The sequence below is a fragment of the Phyllobates terribilis genome, unplaced genomic scaffold, assembly GCF_046119375.1.
Source record: "Phyllobates terribilis strain yellow unplaced genomic scaffold, ASM4611937v1 Scaffold_2__4_contigs__length_985480577, whole genome shotgun sequence".
Lineage (NCBI taxonomy): Eukaryota > Metazoa > Chordata > Amphibia > Anura > Dendrobatidae > Phyllobates > Phyllobates terribilis.
The window spans coordinates 86220015-86239435 of record NW_027362762.1 but is presented as its reverse complement, the minus strand read 5'-3'; the positions used below and the strand labels follow the sequence as shown (position 1 = coordinate 86239435).

At 45.2% G+C, this 19421-nt stretch overlaps 1 protein-coding gene across 1 annotated transcript in view; it reads left to right on the top strand.

Moving 5' to 3' along the window:
- Nucleotides 1–13803: 13803 nt before the first annotated feature.
- Nucleotides 13804–19421, top strand: part of HEPHL1 (hephaestin like 1) — a 129346-nt gene continuing 123728 nt past the window's right edge. Inside the window, exon 1 of the mRNA XM_073662181.1 lies at nt 13804–14121. Coding sequence (XP_073518282.1) covers nt 13952–14121 — 170 coding nt within the window. The 5' untranslated portion in view covers nt 13804–13951. The remainder of the gene's footprint in view (nt 14122–19421) is intronic.

Sequence of the window (19421 nt, the reverse complement as noted above, 5' to 3'; positions counted from 1 at the left end):
CACTTGAACTGGTAGCCTTGGACCACGTGAAGCTAGCTCCAAGCCGGTCAGGCTATGTCTACGCTCTCACCATAGTAGACCACTACTCCCGGTTCTTGGTAGTAGTGCCAGTGAAAGACCAGACGGCTCAGACGGCAGCCAAAGCGTTCCAACAGCACTTTTGTCGCCCGCACGGTTACCCTGAACGGGTGCTTACCGACCAAGGTCCAGCCTTTGAAGCAGAGGTGTTCCAGGAGTTCTGTAACTTGTACGGCTGCAAGAAAATAAGGACGACGCCGTATCATCCCCAGACCAACAGGTTGTGTGAGAAGATGAACCAGGTGGTAATAGATCTGTTGAAGACGTTGCCCCTTGAAGAACGTAGCCTGTGGCCAGAGAAGTTACCAGATTTGGTGGACCTATATAACCACATCCCGGTGAGCTCCACCAACTGTACACCCGCTTACCTGATGAGAGCAAGACCTGGTAAGCTACCCATCGACTTAGACATGGGAGTCTTAACACCAGAGACGACATCACCAGATGCAGATTGGGATACCGAGCGGCAGCAACAATACCGCTAGGTGCAAGAATGTGTTGAGAGAAGTTTGTCCCAGGCGAGACAGAAGCAACAGAAAACTTATAATCAGCACGCACCTGCCGTTCCCTTATCACCTGGAGAACAGGTTCTTAAGAGGAAGAGACGAGTCCATAAATTAGATGACCAGTGGGAGGTTGAGCCATACACCGTCCTACCTTCGAATTACGATAACACCAAAGTGTGCCTCATCAGTAAGGATGGAGGAGAAACTTCAGCGGCAGTCTCAAGAGATCACTTGAAGATATGTCCTGAACAGTTGAAACACACAGAAGAAGATCAAGACAGCCCTCGGCCCACAGAAAAAATGGAGGAAACGGTCCAGACAGTCCTCGGAGAATTTCCCCGGTCTTGGACGCAGGTGAACAAAGCCATTGTGGTGCCTGTCCTAACCTTTCTCCAAGCGGCCTCACCGGAAGCTGCAGAGGCTCCAGAACATCTGGAAGACCAGTCGGCAGGGCGGGCACCAGGTTTTTCTGGGCCCCGGGCGAAAGAGTCTCAGTGGGCCCTTTTAACACATACACGATTCATGATGCACAGATACCGCAGTGAAATAAATATATAGTACACAGGGCCCAGCCTGCCACCTCATCCTTCACATATGCAGACATGCGCACACACACGGTACGCAGACATATGCACGCACACACATGGTACGCAGACATATGCACGCACACACGGTACGCAGACATATGCACGCACACACACGGTACACAGACATATGCACGCACACACGGTACGCAGACATATGCACGCACACACGGTACACAGACATATGCACGCACACACGTACGCAGACATATGCATGCACACACGGTACGCAGACATATGCACGCACACACGGTACGGAGACATATGCACGCACACACGTTACGGAGACATATGCACGCACACACGGTACGCAGACATATGCACGCACACACGGTACGCAGACATATGCACGCACACACGGTACGCAGACATATGCATGCACATACGGTACGCAGACACACGCACGCACACACGGTACACAGATATGTACACATACAGACATACACCCATTTTTACACAAATTCTTAAAAACATATATAAAACAGACAAATATATATACACCGTTATACACACTGACATTCACATACATGCACTCACACAGACCCATTACAAATATTTTTAATATGGGGATTGGGGAAACTTCACTCACCTGTCCCCGGTCCAGTGTCCTGTCCAGCAGCTCCTCAGGTATGGGGCAGTGCAGGGCCCCCGGCGTGTCACAGACATCATGGCCCTGGACCATCAGAGGGGCCCACTTGCGGTCGGGTCCGGACCGCTCCCCCCATCTGTGCAGGACCTCCGACGGTGCTTGATTGCCGGCACTCCCCCAGACATGGCCGCGCGCTGTTCGGCTGTGTCTGCTAATAATGACGCGGCAGGGGCGACACACAAGCACAATTGAAGGTGCAGTGCCGTCGACCCTTCCGTGTCATTACTAGCAGACACAGCCGCACAGCGCGCGGCCATGTCTGGGACTGGGGGAGTGCCGGCAATCAAGCAGCGCCTGTGTCACTGAACAGGTGCCGAGGAAGCGGCCAGGGCCCTGACAGTGAGTGGGCGGTGGGCCCCGACAGTGAGTGGGCGGTGGGCCCCGACAGTGAGTGGGCGGTGGGTCCCTCTGATTTTCCAGGGCCCCGGCACTTGCCCGGGTACGCCGGGTGCTGACGCCGGCCCTGCCAGTCGACCTCAGAGACAGATGCTTCATCAGCAGCAGATCAGGAGAATCTACCCTCTGCTAGCAGTGAACCTGTCGTACCCAGGGTGAGTCAAAGAATTTGTAGGAGATTACCCAGCCTACCTGTGTTACCTCAGACTACCTGTAGTGTAGTTCACACTGAACCCACCACACCAGGGGTAGACACAAGGAACCAGGGTAGGTCAGTGACAACAAATGTACTATGTAGATCGACCCGGAGTACAAAAGGTCAGCTCCCTGCCCGCTGGAGGAACTAAAGTGTAAGAGAACTAAAGTGTATGTTATAAATAATTGTAACCGTTAAATGATCTTGGGTGTATATGTTTGTTAAATTTATGGACAATTGGACCACAGGACTAGGTGTGGTCAGGACAATATTGAATATAGTTACTAATTGGCCTAGAAAATAAACCGCAGGCGTGGCTGAAGACCAGGCCCACCGAAAGAGTGCCCTGAAGCCACGCCCAGGGACGATACAGGTTCCCACCAGCCAAATTTTGGGTACCTGGATTGTGGCGTAGAGACTAAGGCTGTGTGCCCACGATGCATTTTTTAAGCGTTTCCGCAGCGGCAAAAACGCTGCAGAAACGCTTAAAAAACGCATGGTAGAAGGCCTGCCATGTCCCCCAATGATAATCCGCATGTGCTGTGCACAACCTGCGGAAATTTCCACTGCGGATTATCATTGCGGAAAAAAACGCAGCACTACCAATTATTTTGCGGAAGTGCTGCGTTTTCGCCGCCATTAACTTGCATTAGAACGTGCCAATTCCGCAAGACTGCATCGGTACTTGCGTAAATGGCGCATTCTAATATGCGGATGGTACCCGGGTGTGGAGGACAGGAGACTCTCCTCCACACCCAGGTACCATTAAAAAAGCTGTAAAAACAGAATAAAATAAAAAATAAATGTATACTTACCTTCTGGCGGCCCGCGCTGCGCTCCTCCTTGCTTCCCGACACTTCGCGATGGAATGAAGGACCTGCGCTGACGTCAGAGTCATGTGACGGGTCACGCGACGCTGACGTCGGCAGGTCCTTCAGTGTAGCGCGGCCATCAGAGGGTTAGTATATATTTTTATTTTTTTATTTTTTGACATTCTCTCGGTCACACTATATAAATCCATGCTGTTTGCATGGATTTATATAGTGTGACCAAGTTGACAAGCACTTTCCAAGTGATGCTAAAATCGCTTGGAAAGCGCTTGTCAACCCACATGCGGAAATGCAAGTGAAGAACGCTTCACTTCCGCATGTCCCTGGCAGGAAAAACGCATGTACAATCCACATGCGTTTTTTTCTGCCAGGGAGATGCAGAAACGCTCAGGAAAAAATCCTGAGCATTTCTGCATCGTGGGCACATAGCCTTAGCGCCGCAATGACTGTTTTCAATTCTAGTTTGGCTTTTGTAATTTTTGACTTTGTACCCTGTTTGTAATGTGAATTGTTATTTGTTAATTTTAAAAGGTATCCTCAGTCCGGGAGTACTGAAGTTAACTAGGGGGGAATGTGGCACCCCAGGGGTCCGCTTGCCACAGTGGCATTGCCTCCCTCACAAGAGGTGATGCCATGCCTGGAAGCAAGCAGGGGTCCCCTAATTAGGTTTTGCTAAGCATGCAACACTGTCCTGGCTCCAGACCAGCAAGGGGAGCCCCTCCCCTTGCAACTGGGATCTGGGGGCGGGGTTAGTTAGACTTAGTGTGAGGAGTTGAAGTGAGGACGTCGACGAGAGAGGAGCTGGGGAGTGGAGCTGCGCGGCAGTTCACCCCAGAAGGAACCAACACAGGAACCGGACACGGGAGTCCGAGGCTGTGGGGCACTGAAGGCCCAGCAGCAGAAACCGGAGGGCAGGAGACTGCAGGTCTCCTGGCCCCATCAGACGCCCGGAGGCTCAGCAGCACCGCAGAGCCCAGCACCGCCACGTGGGAGCGACGCATCAGCAAGGCCCGAGCTGCCTGCCATACGGGTCAGCACAAAGACGTTGCACTCAGGGACGAGGCCACCGCACAGCTACAAGCAGCAGGGCCAAAGAGATTAGTGGAAAGGGAAGGCCTCCAACTTCACCTGGTGAGGTGGATTCCTTACTTGCTTCCAGGCTGCCCGGACTTCCACTTCTAGCCAGTACCCTAGTCCTGGTTTGCCTAATCACCGCCAGTAAAGATAAGAGGAAACCGCCATTAAGTTGTGGACTGATTATTGCTGCGCCATCAACCCCTGCACTACAACGCCCAGCATCACCTATAACATCTACACTGCCCTGGAGCTAAGCTCTACCTGTGGAGAGCCACACCAGCTTTGCTGCACTAACATCAGCTCCAGAGGACTGCTACGCAGCGGCGGCTCCCTTTAGCCGCATACCACAGGTGGCGTCACGAACTTTGTACATAAAAAATATAAAATCCCCTTTTTTTACTGACCGCCCTGGGTCATGGACCGGGTCGTCGCCACTGTGACATCTCCCCAAGCAACGACCGGCCCGGCACCGAGTACCCCACGGCCTAGGGGGCACGTCACTGACACACTGAAAAAAAAATTTAATGGAGGCTAGAAATGGCAGTATTTTCTGAAAACGTATATGTGATCCGTGTGACGGAGAAAACACAGTTTTAAGTAGCTGTATTTCTAGCGCTGTAATATGGAAAGGACCTGGCTGTATTCTGCAGTGCCAACAAGCAAATGGCTCAGAAAAAACGTGTTCTCTGGATTGCTTTTTAAGCAAATAATGAGGATTAAGATGCAAAAAAAATATTCCTGGTCCCTGAGACCTGGGGCTATTTCCAGAAATATCTAACAACAGCAGCCAACAGAACTGGAATGGAGCCTCTTGTGCTATATGCACTTCAGTCTGCTATATACACTGCCTGCCTGCCTATACACCCTGCCTGCCTGATATCTCTGCAGATGGATTAGTCCTCAGAAGGACTGTTTGTTAAGATGGATATGTGTAATGTACGTTTTTTCTCCCTACACTACCTAATACACAAGCAAATCTCGCCCTGACACAGCAACAACTCTCCCTACACTGCCTGATCCGGAGTGACTGTGACGAGCATGGCGGCGCCAGGTCTGATATAGACCTGATGACGCTGTGCGGCCAGCCAATCACTGTAATGCCCACAACCAACATGGCTACGGCATTACGGTGCATGGCAGGCAATCCCTGCATGCTCATTGGCTCTCTAAAGAGCGCCAAACCCGAGTTCCCACCCGAGCAACCCGGAAATACTCGCCGAGCTTGTCGAGCAGCATGATGCTCGGGCGAGTACCGAGTAGTGGCGACCACCGAGTAGTGGCGAGCACGTTCGCTCATCACTAATAGTTTCCTCTTTTATTATGTATAACACCCTCCTTTATTACATACCATCCTCTCTAGCTATATATGGTGCCGTCTCTTATTATATAGCTTCCTCTGCTGTTATGTACAGTGCTGTCCCTTACATAGTGTATTCTTGTTATTTTTGTCAGTCACAGCGTCCTCTCTTTATTAAATAGTTGTCTCTTATTAGGTATAAAATGACTAGTGATGGAGGAGCTGGTGACCAGAAGACCAGTCCATCAGCTCCTCCATCAGAAAAGAAGCTTTCCCATGCTCCATCAGCCGTCATTGCATTATATATCTAACAAGAGAGGACGGTATGTAATAAAGACAGGGGGCTATAAATAATCGAATATGGAAGGGTTGGTGCTGTACATAACAAGAGAGGGCACTGTGTAATAAGGGGCAGCAATATAAATAATAAAGGAGGCTATATATGATAGATGAGGAACTATACTACATTTCTAATTGGAGGTATTTGCTAATTTTATAGGATCTTGGAGATGGGAAAACCCCTTTAATCATCATATAATGAACAGTTCCTCAACTCTATAATGTACCTGGAGCCATTTGATTTTTAATTTTTAGTCACTTTTCTTTTTTTATCTTGTGGTATTCGGTGATGTGAGGTTTTTTTGCACTAAATTCTATAAAATTACGCAATGTATCACTTAGTTTACTGGGTGCAGCAGTTGTGATACAAACACTGTTTTCTCTGCTGCAGATCTAGCAGAGCTCTGAATGCTGAGTCCTGTATAACCCCGCCCACATCACTGATTGTCTCCTTTCTGTGTGCATTGTACAGTGACAGAAAGCTGCTAATCAGTGGTGGGAGCAGGGTTGGACCAGGAGGTATGAGACACCTAGTCCTGAAGTGATAATCTCCTGCTGATAAAAAACTGATTTTATTGAAACAGCAATTTAGAATATTAAATGAAAAAAACACAAGAATCGGGTTCTCTTCTGTGAACACAGTGCCACTCCTGTGTGCTGGATGTCGGTGGTGTTGCAGTTCTGCATCATTCACGTCAACTTGTAGACAAGTTTACTGCCAATGGATAAAAAAAAGCAGTCTTCATCTAATCCAGGACAAGCCCTTTAATTGGGGATTCAGATTGTGAGCCTCAATGGGAGCGGTTTCTGTTTTTAGCGGTGACAAGAGCTGTACAGCACTTCAGAACATGTTGGTGCTATATAAACCATTTTTAAAAATCATTTCCATTTTTTCTTTACAGTTACTCGTATGGGTATCAGTCTCTATGAGCTAATAATCATCCTGGACTCCAGACTGACACATTGTAGCAATTACCAGAGAGATTTGTGCAGCGGCCGATGTGTTTAGGTCACAGAGCATTGTGGAGACTCGATACAATCGTATGCACTTTTCTGCTGAGATCAGGACAACAAGGTCTCTGCAGCCTCTGAATGTAGACAAAAATGTTTCCTCCATTCACTGCCAGCAAGCAAATATCTTACAAATAGTGAAAGTATATTAGAAAGTTGTGGAGCATTTCATATTTACTGTGAATAAGTCGTATTAACCAGATTATTTTAATATTTCTATGAATTAAATTTTTATTTATATAGTTTACTGCTCGTTGCCTTGTTTACCGGCCACCTATGCAGTCTATCTCCTTAGCAAGCAGGAGGCAGAGGATCTGCGCACTCATGAACAATGACCTTAAAGGGGTTATCCAGAACTATATCCTTTTTTTAATACAAGCCTAAGAATTTACAGGCAGCCTGTTGCTACCTACCTTTATGTTGTGCCGGGCGCAGATCTCTGCTGGCACAGAGCAGCCATAGACCGCTCCTGTCGACGACTTAGTGGCTTCTGCTGTCATCATGTCGACAGAGCAGTGGCTTCTCTTCTCAGAGCTCCTCTGTTAGGAGCTATCCGCCTGTTAGGTTTTAGGCCCATAGTAAAAACAAAAATATAATAGTCCTAGACAACCCCTTTAAGAGAACTCCTTTAAATTATACGAACTGTTTTATATGAGTTTTCATGGTTTATACCCATGCATTATTCTAACGATTAAATACCCTCTCTTCTCCCCAAAAAATGCAGAGTAATAAAACCTTAGTAAATATAATATGTCCTTACGTTTTTGTCTTCTGCCAGTTGGTTAAAAATGTAAATATGCAATTATCTCTTAACCTGAGAAAGATGGGTGACAACCAGCACTCGTGTACGTCTCACAGGGTCACCACACAGTTTTTCCTGGCAAATCTTCCTAGATATTCGGCTATAAGGTAATAGGGGCGCTGGAGGGGTATTATAGGTGCCTGGGACCCTCTATCAATCCGTTCATGAAGTCAGATGACAGGCTGTAGGGCAGCTGCCTCTTCTACATAAATCCCCTTTAATGCCTCCATTATATTTTGTGCTCGTTGACTCCCATCATGTGTATCTGTCCTGAGAATGGGAGGTGTGAAACCGCAGCAGAATCATGACCCTTGTATTGTGTGATTCATGCTGAGCTAATGTGGAATATAGAGCGCTGATACCTCCTGATTGAGAAATGCCAGAAATTGCAAATATAAGCAGAATATAGACACCAGATACATAGACACCCGATACATAGACACCCGATACATAGACACCAGATACATAGACACCAGATATATAGACACCCGATACATAGACACCCGATACATAGACGCCCGATACATAGACGCCCGATTCATAGACGCCCAATTCATAGACACCCGATACATAGACACCCGATACATAGACACCCAATAGATAGACAACCGATACATAGACACCCGATTCATAGACACCCGATATATAGACACCCGATACATAGCCACCCGATACATAGCCACCCGATACATAGCCACCCGATACATAGACACCCGATACATAGCCACCCGATACATAGACACCCGATTCATAGACACCCGATATATAGATACCTGATACATAGACACCCGATACATAGACACCCGATACATAGACACTCGATACATAGACACTCGATACATAGACACTCGATACATAGACACCCGATACATAGACGCCCGATACATAGACGCCCGATACATAGACACCCGATATATAGACACCCGATTCATAGACGCCTGATACATAGATACCTGATACATAGACACCAGATACATAGACACCCGATACATAGACACCCGATTCATAGACGCCTGATACATAGATACCTGATACATAGACACCAGATACATAGACACCCGATACATAGACACCCGATTCATAGACGCCTGATACATAGATACCTGATACATAGACACCAGATACATAGACACCCGATACATAGACACCCGATACATAGACACTCGATACATAGACACTCGATACATAGACACTCGATACATAGACACCCGATACATAGACGCCCGATACATAGACGCCCGATACATAGACGCCCGATACATAGACGCCCGATACATAGACACCCGATATATAGACACCCGATTCATAGACACCCGATATATAGACACCCGATACATAGACATCCGATACATAGACACCCAATACATAGACACCCAATAGATAGACAACCGATACATAGACACCCGATTCATAGACACCCGATATATAGACACCCGATATATAGACACCCGATACATAGCCACCCGATACATAGCCACCTGATACATAGACACCCGATTCATAGACGCCTGATACATAGATACCTGATACATAGACACCAGATACATAGACACCCGATACATAGACACCCGATACATAGACACCCGATACATAGACACCCGATACATAGACACTCGATACATAGACACTCGATACATAGACACTCGATACATAGACGCCCGATACATAGACGCCCGATACATAGACGCCCGATACATAGACGCCCGATACATAGACGCCCGATACATAGACATCCTATACATAGACATCCGATACATAGACACCCGATACATAGACAATGCATAGACTCAGTGCATAGACACCCAGTACATAGACATCCGATACATAGACACCCAGTACATAGACATCCGATAAATAGACACCCAATACATAGACACCTGATACATAGACACCCGATACATAGCCACCAGATACATAGACGCCGGATACAGAGACACCCGATACATAGACACCGGATACAGAGACACCCGATACATAGACACCCGATACATAGACGCCCGATACATAGACGCCCGATACATAGACGCCCGATACATAGACGCCCGATACATAGACATCCGATACATAGACACCCGATACATAGACAATGCATAGACTCAGTGCATAGACACCCAGTACATAGACATCCGATACATAGACACCCAGTACATAGACATCCGATAAATAGACACCCAATACATAGACACCTGATACATAGACACCCAATACATAGACACCTGATACATAGACACCCAGTACATAGACACCTGATACATAGACACCCAGTACATAGACATCCGATAAATAGACACCCAATACATAGACACCTGATACATAGACACCCGATACATAGCCACCCGATACATAGACACCCGATACATAGACACCCGATACATAGACACCGGATACAGAGACACCCGATACATAGACACCCGATACATAGACACCGGATACAGAGACGCCGGATACAGAGACACCCGATACATAGCCACCAGATACATAGACGCCGGATACAGAGACACCCTATACATAGACACCCGATACATAGACACCGGATACAGAGACACCCGATACATAGCCACCAGATACATAGAGGTTATTTAGGGCAGTCTAGGCCAATACTTCATTAGAGGGTCTGATATGACTCTGTACTGTTAAAGGAGATGGTCTGTGGTCTATTCTTATTTCGGAGTTTGGTCTGATTCTGCTTTTTTTGTAGGCTATATTTGTTTAGTGCACTGGTCTGGGGTCTTTGTTTAACCATTTAGTCTAGGGTCTCTATTCATTTAGGGGTGAAGTAAATAGGTCTGTGGAAAAAAAACAGACAGCCATGTTGCGACTGTGCGCTGTCCGTTTTTCACTGAGTAAGGACTCATTCACACTTCCAATTTTCCACGTACAAGAAAAACGAACTGATTTTTATGATCCCACCTTGATAAGAGTTTGACAACAGTGTGATCCAAGTGTCATCAGTTTTTCTCGTTCGTGGAGAAATGTTCTCCGCCTCCTCCTATCTGACAGTTCGTGAAAATGATGCAAGTCGGACTGTTTTTTTAGTTCTGTAGAAAAAGAAAAAAACTATAGTAGAAAATGGGGCCTAAGGCTATCTTTGTTTTTCATAGGTAGAAAATATACCCATTATATCCTATATCTGTGTCAGATTGCATCTTGTTTTGATTGTAAAAACTGGACTGGTAAAGCTGGACTCATGGACCAAAATTGGGTAAACAACAGATTTAGAAAATTGGCTCAGTGGTCAAACAGACACTTATCCATCATACAACAGCATCAGGGAGGCGTCTGATAGACTCCAAATTTATTCTATAGTGGAACGACTTCAAACATCCAGCCAATGTTATTAAGAACCATCTACAGCATAAAGAAGAACAAGGAGCCTTGGAAGTGATGATCCGGCTGCGACAGAGCCCTGATCTCACATCATCCAGTCTGTCTGGGATCACATGAAGAGACAGAAGGATTTGTACAAATTACATCAACAGAAGATGTGTGGTTAGTTCTTCAAGATGTTTGGAAGATGTTCTTCAAGATGAGGAATTGAAAGAACGATCACCAAATATTGATTTAATTTAGATTTCTGTTTTAATAAACTAACACTTCTTTTTTTTAACACATTCTTACTTTTCATATTTTTTTCCCATATCTGTCTAAAGCTTTTGCACAGTAATATATGTATAGATGTGTAGAGATAAAAAATAGAAGCAGCACTCCAAAAAAAGTGCAGATTCCTTTACTTTATTGCCCTTGTGGCGATGCTTTGGTGCATGATGTGAACCTTTCTCAAGCCACACCATGAACTGAAACGTCACCACATGGGTCAATAAGGTCCAGTCTGCACAATTCTTTGTAGGGTTGCTTCTATTTTTTAGTCTATTTCTCAAGTTGGGCAGTTGCCTGGGAGGCTTTGCAAATCTATTTTTTGCTATTAGGCCATATTCACAAGTTCAGTATTTGGTCATTATTTTACATCAATACTTTGAAGCCAAAACCAGGAGTGGGTGAAGAATGCTTAAGTGGTGCACGTGTTTCTATTGTATTTTTCCTCTGATTCTTCCATTCTTGGTTTTGGCTTACAAATACTGAGGTAAAATACTGACCAGATACTGAACGTGAGAATGTGGACTAAGGCTGATGCTGCTTTGTTTTCTCATTTTTATATTATTATTACTACTATTTTTTATTATTTAACGGCCTTCAGCTCGATCTCGACCCATGGCAACTTGATGGATGAACGCTCTGGAGGAAGATCGATCTTGTTCAAGCCTAGATAGATCCACCAGGGTCTTGTTCGCCATCTTGATAATATCAAGCCATAGGGTTGCTGGTCTTCCTCTTCACCTTTTTCCTTCTATTCTTCCGACCATGATGTCCTTCTCCAGTGCTTGCTCTCTTCGGAAGATGTGTCCAAAGTAGACAAGTCGTAGCTCGGTGATCCTTGCTTCGAGTAACATGTCTGGCTTGATTTGTTCCAAAATCAATTTATTTGTTCTTCTTGCCATCCATAGTATGGATAACATCCTTCTCCAGCACCGCATTTCGAAGGTGTTGATTCTTCTTCTGTCTTGTTTCTTTATCGTCAAGGTTTCACACCCATATGTTACCACAGAAAAGACCAAACTATGTACGAGCCACGTCTTCATCGTCAGTGAAATGTTGCTCGATTTGAAGACCTTGTCCAGTAACTTCATTGTTGATTAACATGTAGCTATTCTCCTATTGACTTCCAGTGTTATCGCTGCATCTTGTGGGATCATCGTAGACTGAAGTTCAGTTCTATGTACGGTATATCCACTGTCATTCCCATGAGATATCTGTTGGAAGTGGCTAATCGTCTCTGAAAACTAAAGGACCAGGCAATGAAATTCAACTGCTTGATAGTTTTCCCCCTCCCTACTGACATCATCTGTCAGGACCCCCATGCACATCAGATGGTCAACAGGTCCAGTCGAATTCGGCAGGCAGATTCAGCCAACTTTCATCTAATGTATATGTTGGCCTTACAGACAAGATCATAGCTATGTCATATTCAGAGGTATACACCCAATTCCAAGTACATCAGGGTACAAAAAGACCCTCTGCTACAGATAAAGACACCAGTATTACAAGTGGCACCTCATAGGTGGAGCTCGCCCAGAAGCTGCTAACATTGGAGAACTTTCTCCAATCTTATCCATCCTATGCAATCCTTCATTTTATCAGCAATGATACATTATTGCAAATTTGTGTTACTAATATATTTATATTTAGCTCACAGAGGATTGTGTGTACCACTTACAATCATAGCAAACTCTTAATTATGATAACAAATTACGTTTGCACATATTTTAACCATTGGTGGTCAACTGGAATAATCCAATTTATTGCAAGTAGAGTTCTTGAAACACAAGGGGCTGATTCATTATTGGTTCGGGGCTTTGTTTTGGAGAGAAATAGTGTTAGTGATTTATATTTTTGTGCCGTAATCATTATTTAAGTTAACTTTACTTGCTTTTGTCTGTCTTTTTGTTCTAAAATCAGCATTATGGGCACGATATAATCATTTGTGACTTTTCAAAATGTTGAAAAAAAAACAAAATCAATTGAATTTTTTTTTTATATTGAGCATTTGAAGACATTTTAAAGTTTATCAAAAAGTCAGAGCAATTTTTTCTTTATAAAGTGGCAAAAAAAACAAGAGTCCAAAAATGAGCATCTTTCATTTCAGCGAATTTCATGCACCCATTTTGATGAGTTTGGTGAAAAATCTGGCAGCACAATAGAAAAACAAGACAAAGAAAAAATGGACTTAAAAAAAAAAAGTGGGCAAATTAATGGAGACCAAAGTATATTAGAAAGTTGCAGAACTTTTCATTATATAGCAAAATTGGAAAAGCTACTTTATCTCTCGGGGGGAATCGATTCCGTAAATTATCGCATCTACGCTGCTGTGTTTTTTTTTGCAGGAAGCTTGTGCTGCATTGTCTGCCCTCATCCCCTACATTGCTGAGGATCATTTTTCGGTAGGTGAGCCCTGTGACTATAGTAACCTATGACTGGCACATCTGCTAATCCTCCTTGCACAATTTCTCCTGTGTCCAGACCCGGCCTCTGGCAGCCAGGAGGAGTGTCTTGTGTTATTTAGAGCCCTGCTCTGCTTGCAGGCAAAGCTTGGGAGCCTTTCATTCTGTCTGGCTGCTGACAGAGACACAAATGCCTTCTCTATACTGTGCGACCATTGAAACTCTGCTGCTCCTCAGCTCTTTGTCTGGACTGGGGCAATCGCTTACAAGAACCTATTATATCGGCATTGTGGAGGAGCCCTGGGACTATGCACCGAGCGGCCAAAATCTCATCTCCGGACTCAATATATCTGATGACGAGTAAGTGCGATGTGTCTGGTTCATGTCTTATTTTATGAATTTACAGTTTTGTTGTCATTTCCATTGAATACATATAGAATTGAATCACGTGACGCAGCTCACGACCAAATTCGACCCGTGTCCTGATGAATGGGTCTTGTACGTCTGCAGTGCCGAGGGATGCACAATGCTGCAACTTTGACGCAACCTTCGGCTTTGCAGACTCGCCAATAAAGAGATTTTTCACAATAGACATTTATCACCTATTCACAGAACGGGTGATTACTAGTGTTGAGCGATACCTTCCGATATCAGGAAATATCGTATCGGATTGGATCGGACCGATACTCAAAAAGTATCGGATATCGCCGATTCCGATACCGGAAACCAATGCAAGTCAATGGGACACAAATATCAGAATGAAAATAAACCCTTTCTTTCCTTGTAGGTTAATTCTACATGAAGTAAAACAACTAAGAATAATGTAGAATGTATTATGCGAAAAGCCGGCAATTCATCAGCGCATACACCGGTACCCGACAATTTACAACAGAAAGAATAGAGCTTCACACATAGATTAGATAGATAGAAACATGTCAGTCACATATATATGAAGTACAGTGACAGTGTTGCTTACTGTACTTGTCATTTAGTGTAAAGGATTTATTTAAAAAAATAATAGTGTTTTCATGCACCGTCTCTTTAAAAAAGCCGGCCGGCAATTCAGCATCTCTACCCGACAATTTATAACAGACAGAATAGAGCTTCACGCATAGATTAGATAGATAGAAACATGTCAGTCACATATATATGAAGTACTGTGACAGTGTTGGTTACTGTACTTGTCATTTAGTGTAAAGGATTTATTTAAAAAAATAATAGTGTTTTCGTGCACCGTCTCTTTAAAAAAGCCGGCCGGCAATTCATCAGCGGTACCTGACAATTTATAACAGAAATAATAGAGCATCACACATAGATTAGATACATAGAAACATGTCAGTCACACATATAAGAAGCACAGTGACGGTGTTGGTTACTGTACTTGTCATTTAGTGTAAAGGATTTATTTAAAAAAATAATAGTGTTTTCATGCACCGTCTCTTTAAGAAAGCCGGCCGGCAATTCAGCATCTGTACCCGACAATTTAGAATAGAAGGAATAGAGAATCATACATAGATTAGATAGATAGAAACATGTCAGTCACATATATATGAAGTACAGTGATAGTGTTGATTACTGTACTTGTCATTTAGTGTTAAAATAAAGGATTTATTTTAAAAAAAATTGGTGTGGGGTTCCCCTTAATTTTAGGCTCTAGCGGAGGTTAAGCAGACGGCTGGGGCAGATGTTTGAAGCCTGGGAAGGGGGTAATACCCACGGATCTTCCCAGACTACTTATATCAGCCCCCAGCTGAATACCTAGCCTTTACTAGCTATTAAAATGGGGGACCCCCCCAAAAAAATGACGTGGGGTCCCCCCTATTTTAATAGCTAGCAAAGGCTAGGCAGACAGCTGGGGGCTGATATTAATAGCCCAGGAAGGGTGCCATGAATATTGGCCCCCTCCCAGGCTAGAAACACCAGCCGTCAGCCGCCCCAGAAATGGCGCATCCATAGGATGCGCCAACTCTGGCACTCAGCCTCGCTCTTCCACGCTGCCCTGGTGCGGTGGCCGGGGGTAATAGTGGTGGGGTTCATGTCAGCGCCAGCTGCCATGAAGCCCAGGTTAGTAATGATGGGCGTCTATAAGACACCCCCATTACTAACCTACAAAGTGTTAAAAAGAAAAAACACACTACACCCAGAAAAAAATAATTTATTTGAAATAAACCACACCATTTTATTTAATTCTTAGTTTACTAAAAAAAAATAGTTACCTGTCCACGTTCCTGCGCTGATCTCCCATGCACAGCTGTCACATCTGGAGATCGTGACAGCTGTGCATGGCTGCTGTAAGCTCACGCTGCCGGGAACACGTCCGCTCCCGGCAGCGGGAGCCACTGACTGAGGTCACCGGAGTGCATTCAGGCAGTGCAGCTCCGGAGACCTCCTTTACGGCACTGCTGTACCGTGGGAATTTCTCACGATACAGCAGGGCCGTAAAGCAGCTAACCGGAGCAGCGCTGCTTGAACTCCGGCAAACCCGCTTATGCAATGACGGGGCTGCTTTACGGCCCCATCATTCTAGCGGCGGCGGCGGTTCAGAGCGGTCACATTCTATGTGGCTGCTCTGAACTGGAGATCTTCGTGGGACACTCGTGGACTGCTACGGAGGGGTAAGGATAAGGTTGTGGTTTATTATTTTATATTTTATTACAGGAGATCGATGGCTTCGGGGAATTAGGTGTCTAGGTGAGTATAGGTGTAGTTTTTTATTTTTTACTTTATTTTAGGTGGCGATCGGCGGGGACAGGTAATGTATAAACTAATTTCTTTTAGGTAACCACTGGCCACCAATGACATGTATTTAAAATTTATTGGGGACACAGTAGGGCAATTTAAATAGCAGGATCAGGCTGATGGGAACTACTGCTCCCATCGAGCTGATCCTGCTGGCACGAGTGGACGGGGGACAGACATAGGCCGATGGGAGTAGTAGCGTCACATCGGCCTATGTCTGCCTGCACGCACACACCCGCAGACATCGCACAGACACCGCGCACACCCGCACACATCGCACAGACACCGCACACATCGCACAGACACCCACACACACCAATCATGACGGGTCTGGGAGGTGAGGCTGACCTGTGCGGCCGTGGGAAAGTTCATGTGAGTTCATGCAATGCAGTCAAGCATGAACTCACATGAACCCTCCGAGGGCACCGCGGCGACTTCAAATGAACAGCTGATCGGCATCACCTGATACCTCAGCTGTTCATTTGAAATATCCGGCGGGAAAGCGCAGCACAGAACGGGAAAGCCGGCGGTGAAGTCTTTTCACTGCCGGCTTCCCCGCCCGGGTCCTTCGCTCCCCGCTCCTTGGTGCTGTGCTCCCCGCCCGGTCCTAACTTATGATCGGGATGGGAGGTGGCGAGGGGAGCGGAGGGTCGGGGTGGGAGGCTGCGGGGAAGCAGTATGGGGCTGTGTGATTGTTTAAAAGCCGGCGGCTTTTTACCGCCCGCCGGCTTTTAAACAATCAGGAGAATTCTCTCACGCTGGGATGGCATTCTGATGACAGGCTGGATCTCAGCTGAGCGCTGCCATCCAGCTTGTCATCCTTCAGAGACACTGCAGAGCGCAGGCATTATGGGAACTTCCGATTCCGGTATTCGATATTGTAAAAGTATCGGAATTAAGTATCGGAATTCCGATACCGCGAATATCGGCCGATACCCGATATCTCAGTATCGGAATGCTCAACACTAGTGATTACTATAATGGTCGCATTGCTATGACCCCCACTGACCACCATAATAAAGCCCCCCAAACACAATAGATAGCTTCCGAAAACTAAACAATAGTTGGCTCATCCTTCAGCAGACAGCTATCTCTTCTGACTCCTCCATAGTTTTGTCAGGCGCTCTTGTGTTCCCCATGAGAAAGCCGCTGCCAGACTCCTCTGGTGGTGGCTTATATCACCAACAGAAGGATTGGGAGACCAAAATTAAACATACCGGATCCTTGTCTCCTCCAACATCATCTACCAAAAGAGAGTTGTGAAGCCCCCATGTACATTAGACTGTCAGCCGAGCCTGATAATATTGGCATGTTCAGCCAACATCAGTTGGCTGTTTCTCTGTTTTGCTGTTCTCCTGAATCCAGCTTTATTTTTCTTTTGTTCTTCCGCCTCTCCGTTCCTGAAATATGGCCTCCTCTTCTCTAGTATTTTTAACAAAGTGGGCTTGATCCTCAAGAAGATGCCCACAGAGAAGAGTTGAGGATTTCACCCACTTGGCTAAAATGATCTGGTGAGGTTTTTCTTTTGTCCATGCTCTTCTCCATTCCTGGGCTATGGCCTCCCTGTGACTAGATGTAAATCTAGTCCTTTTAACCAAGTGGACATGATCCTCAAGAAAACTCCCATAATTGAGAGTTGAGGAGTATACCCACTAGGCTAAAAAGAGTAGATTTACATACAGTAAAGGGGAGGCCATATATCAGGAATGCAGAAGAGCATGAACACAAGAAAAGCAACACCAGATCCAGAAGAACAGCAAGATTTACAGCAGGTAAAAAAATTACATACAGTGTTGTAAAAGTGTTTACCCCCTTCCTGATTTCTTATTCTTACATGTTTGTCACACTTAAATGTTTCAGATCACAAATCAAGCTAAAATATTTGACAAAGATAACACAAGTAAACACAAAATGCAGTTTTTAAATGAAGGTCTTTATAATTAAGGGAAAAAGAAATCCAAACCTACAGGGCCCTGAGTGAAAAAGTGATTGCTCCCTAAACCTAATAACTGGTTGGGCCACCCTTAGTAGCAACAACTGCAATCAAGCATTTGCAATAACTGACAATGAGTCTTTTACAACGCTCTGGAGGAATTTTGGCCACACATCTTTGCAAAATTATTGTAATTCAGCCACATTGGAGGGTTTCCGAGCATGAACTGCCTTTTTAAGCATCTCAATCGGATTTAAGTCAGGACTTTGACTAGGCCACTCCAAAGTCTTAATTTTGTTTTGCTTAAGCCATTCAGAGGTGGACTTGCTGATGTGTTTTGGATCATTGTCCTGATGCATAACCCAAGTGCGCTTCAGCTTGAGGCCACGAACAGATGGCCGGACATGCACTTCAGGATTTTTTGGTAGACAGCCGAATCCCTTTACCACAGCTAGTCTTCCAAGTCCTGAAGCAGTAAAACAGCCCCAGACTATAACACTACCACCACCATATTTTATTGTTGGTATGTTGCTCCTTTTCTGAAATACTGTGTTACTTCTACGCCAGATGTAATGGGACATACACCTTCCAAAACGTTCAACTTTTGTCTCGTCAGTCCACAGAGTATTCTCCCAAAAGTATTGGCAATCATCAAGATGTTTTCAGGCAAAATTGAGACGAACCTTTATGTTATTTTAGCTTAATAGTGGTTTTCGTCTTGGAACTTTTGCCCAGTCTCTTTCTTATGGTGGAGTCATGAACACTGACCTTAACTGAGGCAAGTGAGGTCTGCAGTTCTTTGGATGTTGTTGTGGGGTCTTTTATGACCTCTTGGATGAGTCGTCGCTAAGCTCTTAAGGTAATTTTGGTCGGCCGACCACTCCTGGGAAGTTTCACCACTGTTCCATGTTTTCACCATTTGTGGATAATGGCTCTTACTGTGGTTCGCTGGAGTCCCAAAGCTTTAGAAATGGCTTTATAACCTTTT